The 27,486-nt window shown below is 36.5% G+C and overlaps 1 protein-coding gene across 1 annotated transcript in view; it reads left to right on the top strand.

Annotated features, from left to right (window-relative positions):
- The window catches only part of LOC150093808 (protogenin-like), a 497,946-nt gene that overhangs the window by 450,862 nt on the left and 19,598 nt on the right, over positions 1 to 27,486 (top strand). The window contains exons 20-21 of the mRNA XM_090412521.1: positions 17,652 to 17,859; positions 22,585 to 22,716. Coding sequence (XP_090268647.1) covers positions 17,652 to 17,859; positions 22,585 to 22,716 — 340 coding nt within the window. The remainder of the gene's footprint in view (positions 1 to 17,651; positions 17,860 to 22,584; positions 22,717 to 27,486) is intronic.

Genomic DNA, 27,486 nt, shown 5'->3' with positions numbered 1-27,486 from the left:
GCCACAAAGTCTGTACATTTACTTACAGATTATGTAAGCTCTGAGAATAAAACTAAGGAAGAATTGTTTAGGCTCAAGGCATTGAAGGATAGCAGTAAAACTAAGTGTAATCATGAGGTTAAAACACAAAATCAGATAAAGTACAATTTTAGTCCAAGAAAGATATGGAAGAAACGAGTTACTAAGTCAAGGTCAAGACCCCCCTCCCCCCAAGAGATTGTGAGGGGACCACATAAAATTTTTGGGAAAAATTTTAATAGAAGGGGAGAAACCTTTGTTAATTTTTGAATGAAAATATTTTAACTAAGAAATATCCCATTCAGAATTTAACAAGTTAAAAACTAAAAGGGGAAATTGCTTGTACATAGTAAAGATACAAATTGCCTAATAAACATTATGCCAGAACTATTTTATGTAATATTACTTAAGGGTAAACGATGTCAATTTTGTAAGAAATTATAATGGAAGAAGTATTCTTTGTAAGATATGTTATATATATGTTAAGAACTTCTGTCACATGCCTGAACATATATGTAATATATGTTAAGGCATGTAACAGAAGTTCAAAGTCCACTAACGAAAACCTCGGGTGAATTGCTTAGCCTACGGCAAATTGTTTACATGCGGAACAGCACACGCTTGATGTTTTCCAGAAAGACGTGGCACGTGCATGGAGTTCTCCAGGTAGACGCGAATAGAATATACGACAGGTGCGCAAAAGTGGGTGCCAAGGGAAGAAAGCATAAAAGAGGTTTGCTCCCCCCCTTTCGAATGGCTTTTTCTTCTTGAGGTCTGTAGTCTACTAGGAATTTTCTTGTGGTGGAGTCGGAGAGAGTTCGAGTTCGGGATCCTATCGATAGTGTGTAGCTATTCACTGTTATCGTTTTGAGATGTTGTACGGAAGGATTCGATAAGGAGATAATCAGCAGCTTTCTGAGTAAGCTTGAAGTCACTGGCTGCCATATACGTCCACGTGGATCGATCTGAGGCATGCTGTTTCTAGTCCACGATGGGAAAGAAAGGCAGAACAATGAAGTCCAAGCCTAGCCTGTGAGACAGTCGTCTAGAAGAAGACCGGACATTCCGTGAGACGAAGTAAGGATAAGATGACCGAATGATTATACTTCCAGAAATATGGTAATGTTAAAACCTTTTGTAATTCTTTGTTAAGAAAGAGAGGAATATTGTAATATAGAAGAAAAGAGATGTTATGTTTCAGAACTCTATACTTGTAGGAAAAGGACTTTAGCGAATATTGGATAGCAGTGTTTTAATTCTTAGGGCTATTTCTCAAGTAATTGATTGAATGAATTGTAGTTTGAATTGAATTGTTATGAGTAATGATCTATAAAGTTACCGATGTGATATGATTGGATATGTTGTGTGAATTACAGTTGCTTTGTTTAACTTTATAACTTAGGATACCTCCATTCCAATTGAGTGTATTCTTGTAAATGTGTGATCATAGGAATTTAATACATGTATGTTGAATATCTTAACCTGTTTTGTGCCTTGAATTGAATCCTTGAATTGAATCTTACTAATATCTGAATGTGAGCGGGAAAGAATTATATTCCAGAGACCACGACTGCAAACTAAAGTATTTTAAGAGAGATAGATAAAATTGAGATAAAGAAAAATTAATGGATTGATTAGCCTAGTATATTTTCTGAGGTTTACTGCTTGGTTAAGAGGAATTTCTAATCTATGGGTCTGGCTGGCGCAGCTTGATCAAATAAATATTGCCAGAACCTGATTAGGAGGTAACTCCAGACCATTATTGCTGAGGATCAGACTCTATTCAGAAGTCTACCCTTTGTTAATTTATTTAATATACTTAATCATTCTAAGAATCAGCCAATTGTGTGGATAGATTTAACTGTAGATAAGAGAGTACATAGTTCCGATAGTCTCGTGTGTATAGACCATAGAAATATATAGTTAAAGTAATAACACTACACAGTGACAATCTAAGATAAGTGATGTAAGTAGACGAGCACAATAAAGTATAAAATAAAGAAATTTCACGACATAACAATGTGAAATCATTAGTCTCTATATACAAGTTGCCCAGTCGTGAAGTAACTTCATGCATTAACTTTATTTGCTTACATTTGAATAAAGGATTAAACCAAGAATATAATTTCTTGGGTTCTTTAATTATAGTATAACCAAGTGGAAAAAACTTTTGACAACTATCTCTAATCCAGAGTATTTTAGTAATAAGGTGAGATATCTTTTGGCTACTTGTATGTGGAAATATGACTTCTGCATTACTTCAACCTTGGTATCACTTCTGAGTCTGGCTGCCACTAATGAGACCTCAATAAAACTCAAAACCGGTCTGGTTAGTGACCCTTCCCATAATGCAAAGCATTGTGGAATACTAAGGCAAGTTATGTGAAGTCATTAGCTTCTATATACAAGTTGGCCAGTGATGTAGTTACTTTCCATGCACACTTTGTTTGCTTACACTTGGATAAAGGATTAAACAAGAATATAATTTCTTGACATCTTTAATTTACTTTAATGGGTCGGAGTCACAGGCACTTATATACAATTTACCAATAATTGTCCAGACACTTTAGCAATTTGCAATTGATACCAACAGGTGAACCGTAATATTGGGCATATCCACCTTTGGCTTTGTTCACTTCCTGTACACCCTTTGGGGGGAGACCTTCCACCAATGTACAGCAGGCATCAGGTGGAATTTGTCTCTATTCCTTCATCAAAGCAGTACCGAGTTCAGCGAGAAATTGAGGATGTGCTGCTCTGGACCTCAATTGCCACTCCATTTCATCCCACAGGTGTTCGATGGGAGTTGAAGTCAGGAGTCTGCATAGGTCAGAACAGTTGTTTAACACCTATCTCTTCACACCATTGCATAACAGTTGAAGCTTTGTGGCATTGTCGTCTTGATAGTAACAATGGTCCATTCCATTTCCACAGTGCAGACAGCACCTGATTATCCGGAATATCAAGGTACTGAGCTGCCTACATGGAACCACAGACAACAACCAGTGGTCCCTCTCCAAACCAGCTGAATGCACTCCACACCATTACTCCTTCACCACCAAAATTTACTGTGGGTACAACATGCTGTGGTAACAAGCGTTCACAAGGCTACACCCTGCCTAAACTGGAAACAGGTGAGCCTTGATTCATCACTCCAGAGTACCATTTTTCACTGGTCAATTGTCCAGTTCTCATGCTCTTTTCACCAGGTCACACAAGCTTCTTGTGTGCTGCTGCTTTTCCATGGAAATAGAGTTCTTTTTGTACAGTATTAGTGTTAACCATGGTGTTACTGGTGCTCTGGAACTCATCACAGATGGTCTTTGCCGATTATAGCCAGTTTTTGCATGTCACTCATTTTAACATCCTCCTGTCCATATCAGTCATTCTTGGGTGTTTTCCTGCACTAGTGATGCTAGAACGTATCCATTTTCATCATTGCTAACCGCTGATTTTGGGTGCTGCAGTTGAGTGGCAATGGCACTTGTGGACATGCCACCAATGTGACAGCCCATGATGATACCTCTCTTGAAGTCACTGAGTTTGTGTTGTGTTGTGTTGTCATCTATATTCAATTGCTACAATGAAATACTGCTTCGTGCTATCTCTACACAGATTTTTATGTTATTTACAAACCAGGAATGTTCTATAATTTCAAATAACAAAGGTGTCTGGACAATTATTGGTAGATAGTGTATATTATCAGGAAGGTAGCAAAATGTTCAAACTGAGGTGGATATTCTAGATGGCCAGAGTAATTATTTAAAAAAATTGTTTAAATGAAACCAGAAGTGACAGAATGGTTGTAGATGATATTAATAAGGGATGCAGTCAGAAGTATACATCAAAAACCTGAAATGCGGAAAGTCTGGAGTAAATGATTTCACCAGAAAATGCTCAAATATGGAAATATAAAAGTTACAATGACCGTCCTCTGTAATTCAGAAAATCAAATTCCAGATGATTGGAGGAGTAGAGCTCTTAGTATCCATTTGTAAAAAAGAGAAATAGAACTAAACGTGAGAATTAGAGATGAATTACAGAGGAATTTCCACTGCACATTGAGGGAAATTTCTTTATAAATTTGCACCAGATGCAAGATTTATGTCTTAAACTGAAAATCTTAAGAGAAATAATGGAGAAATCATGAAAATATAACAAGGATCCTAAAAGTTTTTTCACTTGGTTGCAAAGTTAATTATATTTGACAAGAAATTATATTCTTCTTTAATCCTTTACCCAAGCATAAGAAAAAAAAAGTTTGTGCATGAAGGAACTTCACAACCAGTTCCTTGTGCTACTATGTGGAAATATGACTTCACATCAGTTACCTCAGTATCCCATAATAATGCAATAGCATTATGGGAAGGGTGACTATGAAGACTTGTTTCGACCTTTCTTAAAGTCTGATTGATTCAGTGATTCTATCTTCCTGAGTCCAGGTCCCACTGGCAAGATATCAAGAAAGGTTGAAACTGGTCGGGGTAGTGGACCTGTCTTGTAAAGCAAAAGGATTATGTGATGCTGAAACAGTTGATATAGAATTATCATCATCAGACCTCTATGGAGTCAAGCAGTTCATTGCAGGAGGTCCACTATCACACACAGCTCATCATACAGTGACTTTAATACATTTGCTGTCAGATTGATTGCAGTGATGCTAGCTATTCAGAAACCACTTCAGTCAATCATCTCTGCACCTACCACACTTTCAAGTGATGTATTCCTACTACCTATCACTCTACATGCAAATAAACCTAGTCCTTATACAGCCTCCAGTGATGGTCTCTTGTTCTCTCTCTGTCTCCATTATTTATAGAGAATATTTTCTATAAATAAATACAAGAATCTATAAATAGATTCTTTCTAGAATCTATAAATTGCATTCCCTCAATCTATCTTCATACTCAACATATCAGAGACCATTTCAGCCAATTATCTCTGAACCCTTTCCAACATCTCTTCATCCTTTTGAAAACAGTGATCAAATCTGAACACAATAATCCATATGCAGTCTGACCAAAGCCTTATACAGTGTAATCATAACATCCTTACTCCTATATATCAGTGTTCTCTTCATCATAATGTACTGTGCTCTCCTCACAATTTTAGCAAAATATCTCCAGAATTTCAAGTCTTCACCAATACTTCCTCCGGATCCCTCATCTCCATTCCCTCCTCTAAGATATTTCCCACCAATCTTATATTCTGCATACCATATATGCTTCCTTAATTTTAGAACCTTATACTTGGCTACACTGAACTGGTAGCCCACCCATTTGTCCATTCTCCCAGTCTGTTCAAGTCCACATGTGAGGCTACAACATCCCTTCTACCACCACAGTTTTTTCTCAACTTCACATAATCTGCAGACTGTCTATCACTATTCAAGCCTTTTCCAATATCAATTGCATGCAAATTGAACAGTGATGGGCCCAAAAATAGGCCTTGTAACATATTACTAGTGACTTTCACTCCCCTCCCCCCCCACCTCCAGTACACAACTTGCTGATAACTCGGTCTCCAATCCAGTGCATGTTCGAGTTTAATTACCAGATTGTCATGTGGCTGTTGAAAGTCAGGCGCAAACTTTGTTTGCTCACACTTGGATAAAGGATTAAACTAAACTTATTACAGTCTAGCCAAGTGAAAAATAAACTTTCAACATCTTTCTCTAAATCCAGAGTAATTTAATAAAAAAAAGGTGGCACACCGTTCAGCAACTCCTATAGGTAGAGATGACCTTGCTAATGCTTCTGCCTGGTATCTCCACTTGGGCCTGGCTCCCACTGAAGAGACCTCAATAAAGGTCGAAACTAGTCTGGGTAGTGGCCCTTCCCTTAATGCATAACATTATACATATCCTCAAGGTGATGTGTTTTGCATTATGGGAGATAGTGAGATAGGAGTGATGTTAGCTTGCTCCACCTTTGCAACGAGTTGCCCGGTGTTGTACTACTTTACCCCAGTCCTGAAGATACTTTCAGGTGCAAACTTTGTTTGCTCACACTTGGATAAAGGATTAAACCACATTTATTATTTTCATGTGGCAATCTATCAAAGGCTTTAGCAAAATTTAAATATACCACTGAATGTGTATTCCTTTTGTCCACTGCATCTGTCACCTTTTATAAATTTTATTTATTTTTGTATGTTGATCTTATACAGGCCAAGAGACATATAAGCACATCAGTGCTGTGTATGGGACATATATGAGGACTGAGATAGAAGCCTATTGCTTTTTTTTTTTTGAAGAGCTGCAAGTTGTAATTGTTTGGAAATACTTCACGAGGAAGACTGTTCCAGGTGATAGAATAAAAGAGGACGAGAAGCAGGTATTGCACAAGAGCACTATTATACAAATCTACACAATATAATTTAGGGGGAAAAAAACACTTTGTAAAACCGTTTTTACCGACACCCAATTTTTTATAGAATCTTTTGAACAGAAAACTCGAAACCAAAGACTTGGCTTGGATATATCGTGGGGTGTTTGGGCCACTAAACTTTGTCTGCTTTCTTGAACCTTATACACATACAACAAAATTCCTCACCATTCTTTGGACGCACATGCCTTTTATCAGACTACTCTCATTTAGCATTTATCACAAACCTCCACATGCCAAAGTTTGTATATAGACACTCCTATCACCCAACACAAAAATTAGGTATAATAAATACTCTCAAAAAGGGAATGATAACAATTTGTTTGCATTTTAATATTAATTATCGTTCGAATGTTAATGATCTAAGAACTGCAGTGGATTAGAACCACCTTTGTTGAAAGCAGATATAATGAAATGATAATTGACAACATACTGGACAAAAAAGATAACACACCATACAAAAATTTCAGCAAAGCTATATCTAACCTGCATATTAAAGATCTGTTAGAAAGAAATAGAAAGCTAAAGAAATACTATCTTTAAACCTCCCACAAAACTTAAACATTTATTTAGCACATCTAAAGACCTCTCATGTCCAGGCATATTAAATGTACATGTAATCTGTCACACATTGGTGAAACAGTTGACATCTTGGGGGGTGGAACCATATCCACTTAATCCACCATGGAAAAACAAATATTTCCAGCCATGCATTGCAACCTTTTATAGAATTGATTGGAAAGGTAATCAACTCTTATACTACCAGAACATGGTATGAAAAGAAAATTTGAAGCATGTGAAACATTCATAAAAACAACCAAATTTAAACCAAAAAATGTTGGGCTAAAAATTTCCTAGTTTTGGGCAACATACATACAACCTTGACAACAACAACACATATGCTCAAATATTGCTTTGAGCACCTCACTACAGGTAGCTCATCTCCATGCCTGCATATGCACACACGTGCATCAGATGAATGAGAGTTATCATCATCATCATCAAATTCCTGACATGTACCCTCAAGGGGTGTACACGATATGATAGTACTACATGAAAAATTTACATCATTACTAACATCCTATCTACAATTTTCCTCCAAATCAGTCTGTTACTTGTCAACTCCAACATTACTAGATCTTATATTTCTATCATCTAAGGCACTTTGTACCGTATCAATCTTCTTGTATCTTGTTCTTCCTCTGGGTCGTTTTCCTGCCAACTTGGCAGAGAACACTTGTTTTTCTAATCTTTCCTTGCCCATTCTGTTTAAGTGACCATACCACCTGAGATTAGCTCTGCTAATGCATTCCTGGATGCTGACAATGTCAAGTTCTTTCCTAATATAATCGTTTTTTAATATAATATTGTCATTGATGCCATCTGTTCACGCCTCTAATCTTTCTCAGGACTCTCGTATGTGTGCTCTCTAGTCTTTAGTCAAGTGTTTTACTTCTGACCTAGCTCTCAGATCCATAAGTTAAAACTGGTTTGAACACTGTCTTGTATACAGCTAATTTAGTGTTCCGACTACTTTCTCTCTTATTCCATATGAATTTATTCAATTGACTTCCCACCATACCAGCTTTGCTGATTCTGTTGTCTATTTCTATATTTAATTTACCATCTTCAGTAAAAATCGTGCCTAAGTAGCTGAAATGTTTTACTTGTTCCACAGGTTCTCCATTCACAACACAGTTGACATTTTCAATGATTCTGCCTATTTTCATTGTCTTTGTCTTTTTATTGCTGACCTTCATACCATATCTATTACAACAGTTATTCAATTTAGTCAGAGAATCCTGCAGACTTGTAGTGGAACCATATCCACCTAATCCACCATGGAAAAACAATTATAATCCGCATAAAGCAAAGAGCTCCAATTTTGATATCATGTTTAATACCACTTTCCTTCATAATGTGATCCATATAGATAATGAATAACAGTGGGGATAATGTACATCCTTGTCTCACACCAGATTTAATATTAAACCATCTTCCTGTACTTCCTTGAATTCTAACTGCTGACTTACAACTCAAATAAAGACTAAGTATTGCTTGATATAATACCCCATTGACACATATAACTGTAGCGTTTTGAATAGCTTCTTTCTTGGCACCTTGTCATATGCCTTTTCCAAATCGACAAAACTTAAATACAGATCTTTGTTTTATAATACCATGATTTCTCCACTATTTGTCGTAAAGTGAAGATCTGATCCTGGCAGCCTCTATTTGACCTTCAGAGTTTTCAAGTAAAAAGAACTCTTGGAAATACCTTAGGTTATACCAGTGAATGATTACAGTAATATAAAGTTTTAAGACTAAAAAAAAAGTGTAAGAACTAGATGTCGTATATAAGAAAAATTTAATTGGCTGATGTAATTAATTGGTTATCTTGTATTATTATTATTATTATTATTATTATTATTTTTTTTTTTTTTTTTTGTAAAAATTTTTAATTTGTGTAAATTTTTATGTTATGTACCACAAGAGGTCAGGATAAATGAGTTAAGTAGTTTTAGCTGTGATGTAGCTTATTATGATGTATTGCTAGTTGCTATAACTAGTCAATGTATGTATTTGGAGTGAATGTGGACTTAAAGTTGAAATTTAGATAGCATGTTGTAAAGGTAACTGAAACAGCACATCTGATTATGTTGCTGTGTTGAAGAACATACTAACAAGCAAGGATAGAGAAGTTATTTTTCCCCTTTATCAGGTTTTAATAGGACTACATCTACACTATTGTTTACAGATTCTGATCACCTGGATTCTATGTTGATGAAGTGTGTGAGGATTCAGTGGTAAGTGACAAATATTGTGCAGGTCCATGGAATGCTCCCTCTGAGAATAGACTGAATGTCCGTAGTCTTTGAAAACTACCTGATAGGTCAAACTGCAGAGATATAAGCAGTTAAAGGAGTATTATAGGATTAACACTGAGGACCTTTTTTTCAGTACATTCATTCATTCCACAAAGTAATTTTTAACTAGATTAAGATTAAAACAAAATTTAATTTAGAACAAATAGTGAAATTTTTAATACTTGGGCATATGCCATTAATATGGATAAAACAATAATTCTTTCATTATTATTTAGCATGCAATTCTTTGGAAATAAAAAAATGCACCTTTAGCTAAGTGTAATTAGGTAAAATTAATTAATGTTAATGATAATTCTTAGATTACTTCAGCTAGGCTGAAACTAATCTAAGAATTACTTTGCATTTCATATAGATCTGGAAAAGGCATATGACAAGGTGTCAAGAGAGAAGCTATTCAAAACGCTACAGTTGTATGGCATCAGGGGCATTATATCAAGCCATACTTAGTCTTTATTTGAGTTGTAAGTCAGCAGTTAGAATTGAAGGAAGTATAGGAAGATGGTTTAATGTTAAATCTGGTGTCAGACTAGGATGTACATTATCCCCACTGTTATTCATTATCTATATGGATCGCATTATGAAGGAAAGTGGTAATAAACCTGATATCAAAATTGGAGATGTTAATGTCAGCTCTTTGGTTTATGTGGATGATGTTACACTTCTGAATAAATCTGCTACAAGTCTGCAAGATTCTCTGACTAAATTGAATAACACTTGTAATAGATATGGTATGAAGGTCAGCAATAACAAGACAAAGACAATGAAAATAAGCAGAAGCATTGAAAATATCAGCTGCATTGTGAATGGAGAACCTACAGGACAAGTAAAATATTTCAGTACATTTTTGAAAATTATTGAGACAACTACCGTGTTTGAATAAAACTTTAGTTTAATATAACTAGATTACAATCTACGTTTCGACCTTTATATCAAGGTCATCTTCGGGAACATATGCACTATATACAGAGAACAAGCTACACTACAATCTCTCTGGTTTGTTAAAGTTACTGACCAACTATTACAACAATTGTTGCCATGAACTCTAGTGGGAAAAAAAAAGAATATACATCACAGCTGGAGTCCTATTATAATATTATCTGTTGGTTGTAGAATTACATTGGGCACAACAACAAGTCTGTTTGTGTGTGTGTGTGTGTGTGTGTGTGTGTGTGTGTGTGTGTGTGTGTGTGTGTGTGTGTGTGTGTGTTTACAATATGATTATACATGTACATTCCAACCAGTTGGGTATGGAATGGTTTCTGATACTAGCTAGAAGTTGGCTAGAGTCCTGACTTATACTGGACCTTATGTATTAGGTAGGGTGAATATGTGCCATCCAGATTTGGAATGTTTCATGCCGCCATTGTTGTTGATATTTGGGTGGTTTATCAGAATTTCGCAGGCTTCCTTAAATTTCCTTTCGTACCAGGTTTTTGTATGGTGTAAAGAGCGGGTGCTTTTCCAGTCGATTTGGTGTAAGGTGTTGAGCGCATGATCTGAGAGGCCTACTTCACCAAAATGGTTATATTTAATGTGTCTGATGTGTTCTTTCTGGGGGGTGGGGGGGGGGGGGGGTGGGGGGGGGGGGGGGTGGGGGGGGGGGGGGGTGGGGGGGGGGGGGGGTGGGGGGGGGGGGGGGTGGGGGGGGGGGGGGGTGGGGGGGGGGGGGGGTGGGGGGGGGGGGGGGTGGGGGGGGGGGGGGGTGGGGGGGGGGGGGGGTGGGGGGGGGGGGGGGTGGGGGGGGGGGGGGGTGGGGGGGGGGGGGGGTGGGGGGGGGGGGGGGTGGGGGGGGGGGGGGGTGGGGGGGGGGGGGGGTGGGGGGGGGGGGGGGTGGGGGGGGGGGGGGGTGGGGGGGGGGGGGGGTGGGGGGGGGGGGGGGTGGGGGGGGGGGGGGGTGGGGGGGGGGGGGGGTGGGGGGGGGGGGGGGTGGGGGGGGGGGGGGGTGGGGGGGGGGGGGGGTGGGGGGGGGGGGGGGTGGGGGGGGGGGGGGGTGGGGGGGGGGGGGGGTGGGGGGGGGGGGGGGTGGGGGGGGGGGGGGGTGGGGGGGGGGGGAGTGTTATCTACTATATTGGCAGGAAAAAGACCCAAAGGAAGACCAAGATAAAGGCGGATTGATACAGTAAAAAGTGCCTTAGAAGATAGAAATATAAGATCTGATAATGTTGGACTGGACTGTTGACAAGTAACAGATTGATTTGAAGGAAAATTGTAGATATGAAGTTAGTAATGATGTGTTTCATGTAGTACTATCATATCCTGTACACCCTTTGAAGGTACATGTCAAGAATTTGGTGATGATTATTATATACAATATGCTAAATATTGTATCTGCTTGTATTATTCTTTTATTATAATTTTGCATACCTGTCCATTTCCTCTACCCCCACCCCCTTTTTTTAAAAATCATATACCCTGTTACCATATCGAAGTTTAAGTTATTAGCAAATATAAGATGAAAAGACTAGAAATATAAAATACATTGTATACAATTTACTCTAATATTTTTATTTAAAATAGAGCTATATTATAAAGAAATACATGTTTTCTTACTAGGCTCTGAGATTCAGCTACAAAACAGTTATTAATAGTAAGCCAATTAATTGACCCCCCCCTCCTTCATCCATTATTAATAATATATTGCTGAGATTAGATTACCACTTAGTTTGACCATGAGTGAGAGAGAGAAGAGAGAGAGAGAGAGAGAGAGAGAGAGAGAGAGATAGTCCCAAGTGTGGATTGCAGATTTATATCTTGCTTGACTGCAAAAATTCTTCAGTAGAACAAAATTCAATTTTGGATGTTTTGATTTAAACAGTAATGAAATTCTCAAAGTTATTTCTTCAAGCTTTGATTAAAAATAATATGATAACATATCGGAGTATTATATTTTCATGAATGCGAAAACTGCAATTTGGGGAAATGATTTAAATATATATAATGTACAACAAACGAATATACATATTTAAATAAGTGCACATGGACACACACTGGATAGAGCAGCTGTGCTATCCTGCAACATGTGTTAACACTGTCTCTAAATCCAGAGTAATTTAATAATAAGGTGAGACACCTTTTGGTAACTCGTATAGGTAAATATGACTTCTCCATTGTTTCCACTTTAGTATCACCACCTCTGGATCTGGCTCCCACTGATGAGACCTCAATAAAGGTCGAAACCGGTTAGAAGTTTGGGTGATGATTGGCAATGCTGTAGCCCATGAAGTTTTAACTGAGGCTGTTGCTGTCACCCAGGTCCTGGGTTGGGGGTAATGCATGGTAATGCTGTAGCCCATGAAGTTAACTGAGGCACGGCTGTTACCCCTCAGATGAGTTAGATATGAGCAAATGAGTGGCTCTGGTGTAGAGCCAGAGCCACTCATTTGCTCATGGTGTAGAGCCAACCGGTTCTGAGAGTTCTTCTCAGTGGCAGGGTGAGCCTGTTACTGAGGGGAACAGCGCTGAGTTTTTGCAGTTTGACCTGTACTTGAACATTCAATAAAGGTAAACCGATCTGGGTAGTGGCCCTTCCCTTAATGCATAGTATTATACATGTCCACAAGGAGATGTGCTTTTGCATTATGGGGGATACTAAGACAAGTAGTGATGAGAACTTGGTCCACCTTTACCACGAGTTGCCTCAGTCCTGAAGATACTTCAGGTGCAAACTTTGTTTACTTACACTTGGATAAAGGATTAAACGAAATTTATTATAGTCTAACCAAGTGGAAAAAAATTTCAAATAAGTAAACTCCTCCTGCTTATCATTCAGTAAGTGAAGTACAGTGCAGTAGGTAGAAAGTGGATTATATGTAAATGCATATTAGTGTTTTTGAAACTATTCCATTTCACTAAAAGATGATCATAGTTTACTTTTGGAAGTTTATTTCAATAATTAACTACAGGAATACCTCAATTATCGTGGTTTGTAATTTGATACCTAAATTCCAATTACTGCACTCCAAATTCGAATTATCACGGCCTTGAGATGTAGCCCACTACATATGCAACCAGTTCGAGTCGCCACTCTCCAGGTATCGCTCTCTTGTAGCGCTTTGTTTTTATCCGACGGCGCCTGCTCACCAGTAACTGTCTGCCTTTGCCTGAAGTACATGTGGATATTTATTTCTCTTCTTATTTACTCCCTACAATGAATGTAAAAGAAACAAGGATGATATCAAGTCTACAGCTATCAAGAAGAAGAAACTTAGAGCGATCAGCTTAGAAGATAAGTTGCATATGATAAATAAGTATGAAGCAGGAATAACCAAAGTGAAAATTGCAAGAGAGTATGGTATAAATGAATCAATTGTTTGCCATATTTTAGACCATGCTGCAAACTATAAGCAACTAGGACAAAGTGCATCGACCTCGTCTGGGTCCCAAACTATGAGAAACAGAAGCCATCTTATGATTGAAATGGAAACGCTATTGTCAGTGTGGATAGAAGATTATAACCAAAAGAGAATTCCTCTTAGTCAAATGACTATAAAAACAAAAGTATTGAATTTGTTTGAAACTTTAAAAAGAAAACAATTAGAAAGCGAAAATGATTCGGCATCAGTAGTGGAAGAGACTTTCTCTGCAAGTTCAGGGTGGTTTGATCAGTTCAAAAAGTGATGGAGCATTCATAGTGTTCATGTACAAGGTGAAATTGCAAGTGCCGATGAAAAAGCAGCAACTAGTTTTCCTGGTGAATTGCAACAGATCATTGAAGAAGGAAATTATATCGATGATCAGATATTTAATGCTGACGAAACAGGCTTATTATGGAAAATAATGCACACTAAAACATTTTTAGCAAAAAAATAAAAATCACAGCCTGGCTACAAGGTTTCGAAAGAACGTGTAACACTTTTACTATGTGGCAATGCTTCTGGAGATTACAAGATGAAGCCTCTCTTTATTTATTGTTCACAAAATCCTCACCCCGCTTAGAAGTTTAGATAAAAATTTTCTCCCTGTTCATTGGAGATTCAATAGAAAAGTTTGGATGACAAAAACTATTTTTGAGGATTGGTTTAAAAACTGTTTTTGTCCTGAAGCTGAAAGGTACTGCAAGTCATTAAATCTTGATTTTAAAATCTTGTTGATATTAGATAATGCACCTAGTCATCCAACAGCACTGAATGATTTGTGCAAAAATGTATAAGTTATTTATTTACCATCTAATATCACTTCCATCATCCAGCCAATGGATCATGGGGTAATCGCATCCTTTAAGGCATATTACCTACGAAGCACTTTTTCATAAGCAATAGAAAATACTACAGGAGATGACGCTATGACTTTGACAGAATTCTGGAAGGCATTCAATATCAAAAATTGCTTTGAGAATGTCAAGGAAGCATGGGGTGAAGTAACGTCTAGCAACCTGAGAGTGGCGTGGCAAAAGATTATTCCTTATTGTGCAAATGATTTTGAAGGATTTGAAAATGAAGTAACCCGTGTTATCAATGACATAACTAAGTTTGGCTTTGATCTATGACTAGGACCTGCTTCAGTCTTCATCATCCAGCTCCTTATCATGTGACTTAATTAACCTCGAGAGAGAGAGAGAGAGAACCTGCTTATGATGCTCAAATTGATGATAATGACGAACAGATTGATGTGGCATCAAAGTAATTTACCCTCAAAGAAATGGATGAAATGTTTAGGATGAAAATTTTAAAGAAAAAATCTTGAATGGCGATCCTAATCTCGAGCGATCAATGAAAGTTCGTCAGGAAATTGAAAATTTCATCCGTTGCTACCGAGTTTTATACGAAGAAAAAAGAAAGAAAAAATTCCACCAGACAACTCTACACCAATTTTTATCCAAGAAAGAATAATTGTATGTACTGTATGTACTCCTTATATATAAATAAAGATTAAAGAATAATCTTGTTTTTCTAAATGAACCTTCATTTTTTATTTAACACGTCTAACACATTTATTTTTTACTTCATATATAAAATTTAATTAATAGATTTGAAAAATCCTTGGCAATGATCACCCATTTTATATGCATTATTTATCCCGATTATCGTGGATTCGATTATTGCGGTATTTTTCGTGGCAACGATAATCGAGGTTATTCCTGTACTTTTCAATAAAATAACTGTTCAGTTATCTTTGAGAAGCACCACAGATAAATTGATGATGACAGTTCATATTAAACACTTAATAGGGGAAGTGGGAAGGGAAAAGGCTATCATAATTTGCTAGGTTGAACAACAGGCTTGTAGTTAAATGTTAGCAGCTCTTGATATGTTGAGAAAATATCTCTTATCTTTAAAAAAAAAAAAAAAAAATCCTTAAACTATATGCAAATTGTTCTATTTTGCTACTAGTGTGATTATATATAAAGAAATTATTGGGACAGTGATAAAATTAGAGGAGATACTCAGTGTAAAACAGCTAGCTTGATCTTTTTGTGGAAATTATAATAATTCATCTGACTTTGAGTTAGTTCTCACCATAAAAATTTCTGATTTGCCAATCTGTTTCACAGTGCAGAGATAGAATTTAATGCTCATTTCATATAATCTTTAGGAAAAATGTTCTTTCAAATTCTTTGGGTTTTTATATTTTAAGCTGTCATGACTGTACTTTTCCCCCCTTCATTTTATGTCATTAAAAGAAAGATGGCTTATCCATTTTAGAAATTATGGACTTTACAACCGTGTTATAAATAACTATTTTTATTTCCCGACATTTCGACCTTCATGTTAAGGTCATCATCTGGAGCATATACAAGAACAAGCTGAGTTACATTTCACACAGTATGCTAAAGAGACAATGATTTGATCAGCGGTTATTCTACTGGCATGACCTCTAGTGAAAATATAATATATATATATATATATATATATATTCAACAAAATTATATATGTACATGGTTGTGAAGTCCATAATTTCTAAAATGAATGCTGATCACTGTGTAACACTAAAAGAAAAGATTGCTTATGTTTCTCTAGTATAACATTATCATTGTTTTTGCAAACACACTGACTGGCAAGCAGTTTATAAAAATCATTTTATAAAATTTTTTTGAAAGAAAAATAAATTATCTTCTAACTCACCCAAATGTAAGAAATCACTATTGAACCAGTCTTGATTAGATTTAGCTAATTTCTAGAAAGTTTTCAGGATTTCATGAATAATCTTGAAAATTTAAAAGGACTAACAAGGTGCCATTCTCTATCATTCTGATATATTGGGTGACTATGGCATAAACAAATTTAAGATGCTAAGAAATTATTCTTGTTTTATCCTTTATCCAAGTGTAAGCAAACAAAGTTTTCGTGTGAAATATTTTCATGACTAAGCTACTCGTATATAGAGGCCAGTGACTTCACATTATTTACCTTAGTATCCCATGTTAATTTATAACCATGTGAAAAAACATTTCTACACAGTTAACTCTGATCCAGAGTATTTTAATAATAAGGTGTGACACCTTTTTCACTACTTGTATATGGGAAATATGACTTCTTCATTACTTCAACATTAGTATCACATCTGGGTCTGGCTCTCACTGATGAGACCTCAACAAAGGTCAAATATGGCCAGGGTTGTGACCTTTTCCATAATGCTTAGCATTATACACACCCAAAATGATGCACACTTTACATCATGGGATACCAAGGAAATTAATGTGAAGTCATTCTCCTCTAAATACAAGTAACTTAGTCATGAAAATACTCCACGCACACAAAATTTGTTTGCTTACACTTACATAAGGGATAACCTAGAATATTATTTCATGGCATAAACACTATCATACAAAATGGCAAAAAAAAAAAAGGCATTTCATTATGGTTCCTTTAATTTGGGAGATAAATGTTGTTCTTAAACTAATGAAGAGCATTCAATTCAAGTTATTTAGATATTAAGTTAAACTGCAGAGCAATCTGTCTTTCCCATGTATATATAGAATCATTATATACACACATAAAAAATAACTAAATTAACAGTGAATATATATTTTTAAGAACAATAAATGTTTTTAAACAAAGAATGACATTTATTGTTGTCAAAAAAAAAATAATACACACACACTGTTAATTTAGTTATTTTTGTGTGTGTATGTGTAAGTTTACCTTAATATCTAAATAACTTAAATTGAATGATCTTCAATTGTTTATCCTGACTAGGCAAATGTTATTATAAAGAAATATTAGCTTTCAAAGTTTTAATAAACTAAAAGCTATTTTCATTAACATTTTTTAACAGTTTATATCATTAAAAGAATGCAGTTATTCTCATTAAGTCAAAGATGATATTCAAAATACTTCTACCTTAATTTTTTTTTTTTTTTTTTTTAATTTCTTATTGCTGAGAAACATACAACATAGTAACCATATATTTTTTAATCTAGATGTTGTCCACCACCACCATTACTTCCTGAGGTTGGTTACTCAGCATGCTGTAGTGAAGGGCATACTTGGCAGTTGAATGGGCATCCATCATTCTGTTCGGTAAAAGAAAAAAGAGCCTCATCTTCTGATTGTCAAGAATTGGACTGTTTTGTACCAATGCTTACACATTTACCAAATAGCTTGGGAGAAAGACATTTGGACACAAAAGTTAGTATTTAATTTAACCTTTTTTTCCCTTCTTTGACAACAATCAAAAAAATAAGATAAAAATAGCAGAGCCCTGCTATAAACTATATAATGGTCCAGATGGATTGAATTTAATGATTTTATATGTAGTAGATTATTTGTTTCTTACTTATGTATATGGATACTCCATGGAGTCTTTTGACTCATGGATACTTAAACAGGTCCCTTAAACATCCATGGATGTTTAAGGACCTGTTCATACAGCTCCTTAAACCTTTTCACTGTTGGGGCTCTCACAACTGCCTCTGGATCCATTTTCCAAGTAAAGAACCTAGTCTGCACACCCTTACTAACCACACTCTTAGACAACTTCCAAGTATGACTCCTTGTTTTCCTCCTGCTCCCCATGTATTGAAAAATTTCTTTTGTGTCAAATCCCTTTAGTAACTTGTAAGTTTCTATTATATCTCTTCCCCTCCACCTGTCAGCTAAACTCTGCAACCCACATATCTTCAATCTATCCTCATAGGGAACATTCCACAGACCTATCACTCATCTCTGAATCCTCTCCACCACCTCCCGATCCCCCAAGAAATGCAGGTGATCAAATCTGGGCACAGTAATCAGCATGGCTGAATCATAGCCTTATAAAGAGGTATAATAACCTCCTTATCTTTAGTTGTCAACATATTCTTCAGCATCCAAGTAATCCTCTGATGAGCTATTTTATCAACTCTTGCAATATGGCCTATGAATTTCAAATCGCTATCCATCATCAACCCCCCCCCCCCATATTCCTAGCATCATCAATTTCCTGTTAACTTGTACCATGGATATGATCTTTTCATCCCAAAGTTCATTACATTTCATTTTACAGCATTGAATTGACAACCATTGTCCTTTTCCCATACTGCCAATTTATTGAAATTATCCCATAAGATATTTACATCACTTTTATCAACTATTTCTCTCATTTGTTTTGCATCATTGGCAAAGAACTGACTATCCTCCATCAAATCTTTCGCTATATCATTAATGTACAAATTAAAGAATAGTGGTCCTAATACAGAGCTCTAGGGCACTCCACGAGTCATCATCCCCATGACTGATTCCACTCAGATTATACAAACTGGAAGCATTTTTACCAACCTGTTTCAGTCGGTAAAAATTAGAATGAGGGTGTGAAATGGATGGTATTCTGGAATCTTAAGTTTGAGAATAGTGGACATTTTTGGGATACACTGAGACAAAATAATTAAAATGATTAAGAATTATATAAAATTAACAAATGTCTGTCAAAATTGACAAGTTCCCACAAAATTATGTTTTTCTTGTAGAAAACTTTACATGTTGGTTATACATAACTTTAAATTTTTCAGGAAATGACAATGTATACTAAAATATTAATTAAAAAACTATAATCAATACCTTCCAATATTTCGGCAATGTTACATTGCCATCTTCTTGGAACATAAAACTATGATATGTGCATGCAGGCACTACCAATGAGCAAATGAGGCTGAAGAAGGCAACTGGCGTTGGTCCTAGCTGACTAAATTGGGTTGCCTTGGCTTTTGGGCTGATGTTCTTAGGATGCATGCTTCCCAAATTTGGGGCAGTCTCATGCACCCGAATTTGTTGAGGTTAGGGAAATTTTTTTTAGAGCTGAGGCTGATTCTAAGAATAATCTTTCATATTTATATTTGCTGCGGTGTAGTAAAGTGGTTTTCTTCCAGCGTATTCTTCTGTGATGGGTATCTAGTGCATGGTCCTCAAGTCCTGAGTGGCTATATTGATGAAACTGGATGTAGTCTTTGTGTGTTTGGATATCCTGATATTATCTGTCCTGCCTGTTTGACCGTAGTAGGACAGCTGACAACTGCAAAGGACCTGGTATACTCCAGGTAGGTCTAGGGGAAGTGGCTGGTCTTTGGTGGAGCAGATGAGTGATGCCAATTTCTTATATGGTTTGTAACATTTAGTCAAGTCATATTTTTTTAGGATTTTTGTTAGCTTTTCAGATGTGCACCGGATATAAGGAATGGTGATAGATTTAGTGTAATCTCTGTTATGATGTGTATGTGGGGGTTAGTTTTAATGTTTTCTGGATTTTTTGGAGGTTGTAGCCATTGGCTAAGGTGTTAAGGATATGGTTAAGTTCAGTAGTAAGAGCGGTGTTATCTGAACAGATTAATTTAGCCCTGTTATATAGGGTTTTTATAATTCCATATTGTTGTGTGTGGGGGGGGTGATTGCTAGTGAATGTATCTACCTGCAAGGGTTGGTTTTCCGTAAACAGAGAAAACCAGGGGCCCATCAGGCTGCGTATGATCAGAGTGTCTAGGAAAGGGAGACTGTTGTTGTTTTTCTTTTCCAAGGTAAACTAGATTCTGAGGTGTTGATTGTTTAAATGTGTTAAGAAGTTGTGGAGTGTATCTAGGCCGTGTGGCCAAATAGCAAACACATCATCGTAGCATATCCAGACAGTGGGTTTTTGTGGGAGGAGACATCAAAACTGATCATTATGTCAGTGTATTGGAGTGAGAGTTTTTCTCTGCTGGCTTTAAAGTGGGCTGAGTTTTTTATGTGTGATGGTGTGTTGCCAGTATAATGTGTGAGCAATTTGGCTAATTTGTATGTGGGGGAATCAGTGCCATCCACGATGGGATATAATGGAACATTCTGTTTATGGATTTTTGGTAGTCTATATGTTGGGGGGGGGTTCCTAGAGTTGTAAGGTTTTAGTCTGCTAATCACTTCCACAGGCCAAGAAGTAACCTTCTTAAGGAGCCTTTGGGTTCTGATTTGGGAGCTGGTGGAATCATATTCAATGGGGAGGTAGGTAGACTGATCTAACAGTAAAGAAGAAAGCTTACCCATGTAATCAGTTTGGTTGAGAACTATGGCATTTCCCTTATCCACTTTGGTGATTATTATTTTGCTATTGTTCTTCATTTCTTGTAGGGCTTTTAATTCTTCTTTAGATAGGTTGGTTTTTGGTGGTTTAGTTTTGGTAAAAACCCCAGCTACATCCAGTCTGATATTGTTTGCAATATGGATGGGATGGTTGCAGATATGACGTTCTACCTGTATCATTATTTCTTCAGATGGTATTTTTTTCGGTGCTAAGGCAAAGTTGTGGCCACGTGTGAGTGCGCTGAGTGCTTCAGGGTAAGGGAAGACAGGTTAATTACAATGTTGAGCGGTATTTGAGGTTCGGAGGCAGAGTTCTTTTTTAGACTTTCAGATTTTTTGATGTGCCAACATTGTATTTGAATAAACTTTTTCTCTGCTGAAGCGCTAGAGACGTCTGTGAGAATTGTCCAAAAGGTCGTCGTTCAGCGTAATGGCAAGCTTTTCCTCTAACACACAAATAGCCTCGTGTCGGCCAAGAGATCGTAGGTGGCAGCAATCTGTTCACGTAGTAGAGCGAGACTAGTGCGTCTATAAATGCGGAGAGCCTTCAGTGATGTGAAGTGATGTTTTATTTTACACAGTTAGGGATCAACTTATCCCGGCAGCATTTTAAGAAGGTCAAACAATTTAGTTGTCTTGAAATCTTCAGCTTTAATTTGCCATATTGGCGGACTTTGCGTGCGATAGAATCTCCATGGATGATCGGCATTCTTGTAGATAGACTTACATGTTGGTTGTACATGATTTTAAATTTTTCAGGAAATGACAACGTATACTAAAATATTAATTAAAAACTTTAATCAGTACCTTCCAATATTTCGGCAATGTTACATTGCCATCTTCTGGGAACATAAAACTATGATATGTCTGCGCAGGCGCTAGCCTCATTTGCTTGTTGTTAGCGCCATTGTTAGCACATTGTAAGAAGGCAACCAACACCAGTTGCCTTCTTCTTCTGGTGCCAAGTAGTGTCCTGAGCACCAGAAGCTGGTGCTCAGAACACTACTTCTTTCCTTTCCTGCTAATCTTCTAGCACTTCATAAGTCCCAGATTAGCCCAACCTTGGAATATTGTTCTCCCATTTAGGGTAGTGGTAGTGCACTCAAAATTTCCTAAGAATTATTGATGACATACTAGAAGAGGGAAAAATTCTCTTAATAGAATTAAGATTTTATTCTGTGATACCTCTCACAGAATCCCTTCAGTCACTCTCAGGCACTCTGTTTCTGCATTGTGCCTTTTCTGTATTTTCATCGACAATGTTTTGCTGAACTTTCCATTACAATTCTTATAATTTTCTAATCATTTAAGAATTAGCAACTAATGTTAACACCCATCTTCTGTTCAACGCCAGACATGCTGAACAAATTTACTTTCTTCTTTCATTCCATTCGCCTCTGTTCTATGGAACAATATTCCCATACAGTTTTGCATAATGAGTGCAGTCCCAAACTTTTTAAAAAACAGATTACTTTTTTCTCCTTAATCACTTGCCCTTTGCATGGGTCTTGTGATCTTTCATGTGTGGGATCATTGTATTAAAAAAAAAAAAAAAGTCCACCCACAGTACTTGTACTATACCTTTCATGGATAGTAGTCACATTATTATTTTTTTAATCTTGAAGCTTTTTAGTTTTATGATTTTCTTCTTTCAGTTTTTATAAATTGAGTACATCATATGGAGAGAGAGACTTAAGTCTTAATTAGTAATGGGGTGATTAAATTCTTTGGTTACCTCTTTGGATTATATTTAATTCTATAAAATTAATTTTTCCCTTTTGTTCTCAGGACAATGATATGTATTCTGGTTGTTACTTTCTCTTCTTTCAGGGTGGCTATCCACCAGTGTACTGTAATGGCCATGCTAATGGATTTAAACATAGCACAGTAGTAAATGGACACATGCCATCTGGTAAAGGTAACAGTCAGAAGTTTAATATACACATTACAGAAAATCCTCAGGTAAGTCTCATGCTATTGGAACACAATTAATTGCTTCTATATATATAGTAATTTATGATACTTTACGTATCTTTATCATCAGAGAACATAGGATAAATTTCTTCCTTCATATATATAGTAATGTTCAAGAGAAATGTTATTTCTCCAAGCATCTGATTACAGAATAGTTAATTGGGGGTTTACTTAAAGGCCAAAGCTAAATAACTGGAAGGAGACCTCTATATAAACTTTTAAGGAATGCAAAAAACTGACCCGGGTTTCTGGCTTATTGTCCAGTCCTCACCTTCTCCTGGTGCAGCCTGTTGGTAGGTGTCCATCTGGATAGTGAACAGTGATGACTGGCATTTTGTGATTTAGTTGGTTTTAAGTAGATGCTAATAGTCTGGATAGATATTTAGAAATGATATGTTGAAGAATATCTTGCATCCACTATGGATCTAAGTGGAATATCTACATTGCATATTTTTGGAGCACCATAAATACATGGAATAACTGTATGTTTGGAAGTAATTTGTCTTTGATCTCTTTGAGCTAGTTACAAAGTTTCAACATATTACTTCTGTAAATATCTATCCAGCCTACTAGCACCACATGTAGGAAAAAGAATCATCTTATATAAAAAAAAAACTCTTAAAGATTTCATAAAAAAAAAAAAAAAAAACTTAATCACTGACATCCTGGCTTCTTTGGATGTAAAAAGCTTATTCACCAATGTTACAAGAGCAGAAGTAATCTCAATTTTTGAAAATATCTTCCCACCGGATGCTGTTAAACTTTTCTAACATTGTTGAAAGTTTTTTCACTTGGTTTAATCCTTTATCCAAGTATAAGCAAACAAAGTTTGCACATGAAGTAACTTCACGACTGGGCATAGGCTAATGACTTCACATTATACATGTCCGTAAGGATATGTGCTTTGCATTATGAGATACTAAGGTTACCTCTTAATGCATTATGGGAAGGGTCACTACCTAGACTGGTTTCGACCTTTATTGAGGTCTCGTCAGTGGAAGCCAGACCCAGAGGTGATACTAAGGTTGAAGTAATGCCGAAGTCATATTTTCATATATGAGTAACCAAAAGGTGAAAAACTTCTAACAACTATCTCTAATCCAGAGTATTTTAATAATAAGGTGTGACACCTCTAGGTCTGGCTCCCGCTGATGAGACCTCAATAAAGGTCGAAACCAGTCTGACCCTTCTCATAATGACCCTTCCCATAATGCATACCATTATGGGAAGGAATAGTAACCCTTCCCATAATGCATACCATTATGTATACCTGTAAGGATATGTGCTTTGCATAATGGTGTAAACGGAGGCTATTTATTGCTACCATTATTATTATTTTATATATATATTTTCCTTTCTTACTCTACTTCCTCTATCTTGCTATTGTTTATCCACCTTCCGTATTTATTAGTCATATGCCTATGAACTGAGAAATTTATTTGTCAGACTGCACCATCACTATATCAAATATTTGGCATAAGACTCAATAAAATTTCCAGTAGATCTCTCTCTTACTAGCGTAACTTCGTTCAACAAAATTTACATAAACAGTCGTGGTTCTTAAGTAATAAAACTGTGCTTTTAATGCCTTCATTGTTTCCTGCTCACAAGTCCGATTTATTTTGGAACAGTGCAGTTGTAAAATAAAGGATCAGGCAGCACTCTTTTAACAAATAATTAAAACACATTTATTTACATTAATATGAAATATACATGAATTAAACGACATGGAGATAGTTTTCTCTACCCATCTAAAAAAATCTTTAGCATAAAATTAGAACCCTTTTACTTAACTCTCTGCTTACAAATTCAGCTTATTAAACTTCTAGTTTACTCGCAAAGAGGTTATTTTTACAAAATAGATATCAACTTCTAACATGCCAATTGACTCTCTTATGGACACTTCTTATTACTATTAAGCTAATTCTTAACAGTCCATATACAACATATCTCCTAGATTATAAGAGAAAATATACATATACAAAGGGAAGTAACTTACAGAGGCTCTGTATCGCACATTCAGTCAAGTCTTTTATTAAAGTCTTTATGGCTTTTCTTTCATCTCGAGTTTTAGGCTTCCTTCAGGAGTATCTTGCTACAGTGGTATCACTTCAGGTTATTAGCAGGCTTTTTGACTAAAATCTGTGGTACTCGAATAGCACATATAGAAGAGGTTTCAGCATACAGACAATTTCTCCTCTGGATCCTACTTCGGAAACTTCTGCTTCTAATTGCCGCCGACTGGTTCTTTTCGGTAACAGTGCTTCGCCTTTGCTCTTTAGGCACTTGGATCTCAGCTCTGCTTTGTCAGCAACTGGGCCTGGACTCTCCTCTTTGTAACTGGGGCCTTGCCTCTCCTCGTTCTCTGCCACCACTGCTCTGGTTCAGACTCTGCTTATGGTCTGCAGCTCTCTTCCGCCCTGGTTCCGACTGCCTCTGGTTCCGACTTCTGAAGACTCTCTCTCTTGACGACTGGAAACCCCTCGTGCTCAGCTCAGTCTCCTTTTATTCTCTGATCTCGGGACCTTGCACTAAGGGTAGTAAACCCCAAAGAATTCGGCATTTCTCTTTCATCTTCCTTTAAGTTTGACCTGCTCTTTGTTCTCCTCCGTACATTCTTTTGATCGTATTTTGCCGGGCATGGAACTTCTCTCAAACTAGCGACCTCTTTGATACTTCTCTTGTCCTTTCAGGCCACGAAAACTTCTCTAAACCCAGTGGCACTCTTAGATACTAACTTTAAAGGTGTTAGCGCAGAGCTTGTAAGCACTTCTCTCATACACAAAACTAGTAAACAACTTTCCTGCGCTCTTACGCATAATTATATACAAAATTCCGATGGCAAAGCATTGCCTTTGTTTTCGATGTTAAAACAGTAAATACATTCACTTCCCACAGGGTTAACTACATTAATAAAATACATACATACAAACAGGATTATTTTTTTGAACAGTTCACATGAGACTTGACCTGTGTAAAAAATCTATGTAAAGTGCTTTGGTATTTTAAAGCTACATCGAGATTTTACAATGGGATACTAAGGCAAGTGATGTGATCTCATTAGCTTTTATATACGAGTTGCTCCAGTCCTGATTATATTTCAGGTGCAAACTTTGTTTTGCTTACACTTGGATAAAGGATTAAACCAAGCATATAATTCCCTGGTATCTTTAATTTATAGCATAACCAAGTGGAAAAACTTCTAACAAGAATGAGATAGGTTAGCTCTGCCTACATGTTCTTCATTTCTTCACCATTCAGATTCATCAAGTCCTTTCTAATATCTTCATTTTTAATGTGACCAATCCATTGATAATATCTGTTTATTTGCCTATTTTTTTCTGAAATCTAATTTCTATGGTTGCTAGATTTAGTACATTTTGGCATTTAAGGTCCATCTCAAGCTTGCAGCAAGCATTTAAAAATTTCTGACAAAACAGAAAAATGCAGTGAAGGAAGTTGATTTTATTTTGAATCAGGTTTGACTAATTGTAACTATACATCCTTTAGTTATAACTATTTTTGAATGAAAATGATAACTGCTTTCCATCGTCTGCATTGCTGTTTCTACGTAAACACAGAAGTATTTCTGTTAAATCTTGGCTTTTTTTTAAAAAAGTCATGGCTAAGAAAAATTGTTATTTTATTACATAAAAATGTAATTCAGATTTCACTGTCAAACATGATGGGGGGGGGGGTCAGCATTGAGACCTGCATCAAGTAAAACATGCTTCAGGTTTTATAAATAACATTGATAGAACCATTCCCAGGTGTTAACAGATCCAGTTATTGAATTGGTTAATATTTAATCTTTTCATTTTCCATCATCACAGCTATAATAGCTGATGAATGATTGAGCAATAAAATTGGATAATGTATGCTTTGAGGATTCAACATTCCATAAAGCAAAATGTTTTAGTACACAAAAGCAGAAGCTGTGGTAAGAAACATATTAGTGCTTGATTGTTTAAAACCTTGCAAATTATTTAGGAGAAAAATTCTGTCTTCACATAGGCTACACCATTATTTTTTACATTTGCAGCTGATGCTTGTAACAAAGATAATAGGAAAATGTTTCCCATTGTCCTCTATTTTTTCCATTCCAAAAGTAGCCTGAATACAGAACTGAAAATATAGAAGCATTGCTTTCTGTTTTGGCAACATTGCTAAAACCTTTAAACTAATTGTGTAAGAGGAATACTGCTAAGCTAAGATAAGTTTTACTCTCTGTAATATTGGCAAAATTATATGAATTTTATGAAATTTTATTCATGTTAGTTGATTGAATGCATTATGTTAAGGATATTGGTAGGTTTGGTCACAATTTTTGTGTACTTGCCACTTACAGTAAACGAAGGCAGAAGTGGTGAGAACAAGAACTTGTGATACATGAGTTCTTGTATACACTCGTGATAGAGTGTATGAAAATCAAATGTGACGAGTATTATAGACTTTTGAAGATGATGCAGTGCGTATGCATGTGGGGCAGGGATTTGTTTGTGGAGAAAATGAGCAAGAAAAGTGAGAGAGGGAGTAATAATGTGAGGGCTATTGAGAATTGAAAATGAGGAGTGAATATTAGAAAAGGTAGAAGGTTGTGAGGAGTGTGAGAACCACATCAGCCAGAAGGGCAAGTTGAGAGAATGAGTGCTGATAATTGTGAGTAGGAGTAGAAGAGACTGAAGGAACAAAAGCAAATATGAAGGTGGGAATGGAAGAGAGCATAGATAACAGAACAAAAGCAAATGTGATTGTCAC

This window comes from Typopeltis vanoorti, chromosome 23 (genome assembly GCF_054136105.1).
Source record: "Typopeltis vanoorti isolate ZY-2024b chromosome 23, IOZ_Tvanoo_1.0, whole genome shotgun sequence".
Taxonomy (NCBI): Eukaryota; Metazoa; Arthropoda; class Arachnida; order Uropygi; family Thelyphonidae; genus Typopeltis; species Typopeltis vanoorti.
Note: the sequence above shows the minus strand (reverse complement) of the source record. Positions and strands in the feature narration are given on the sequence as shown.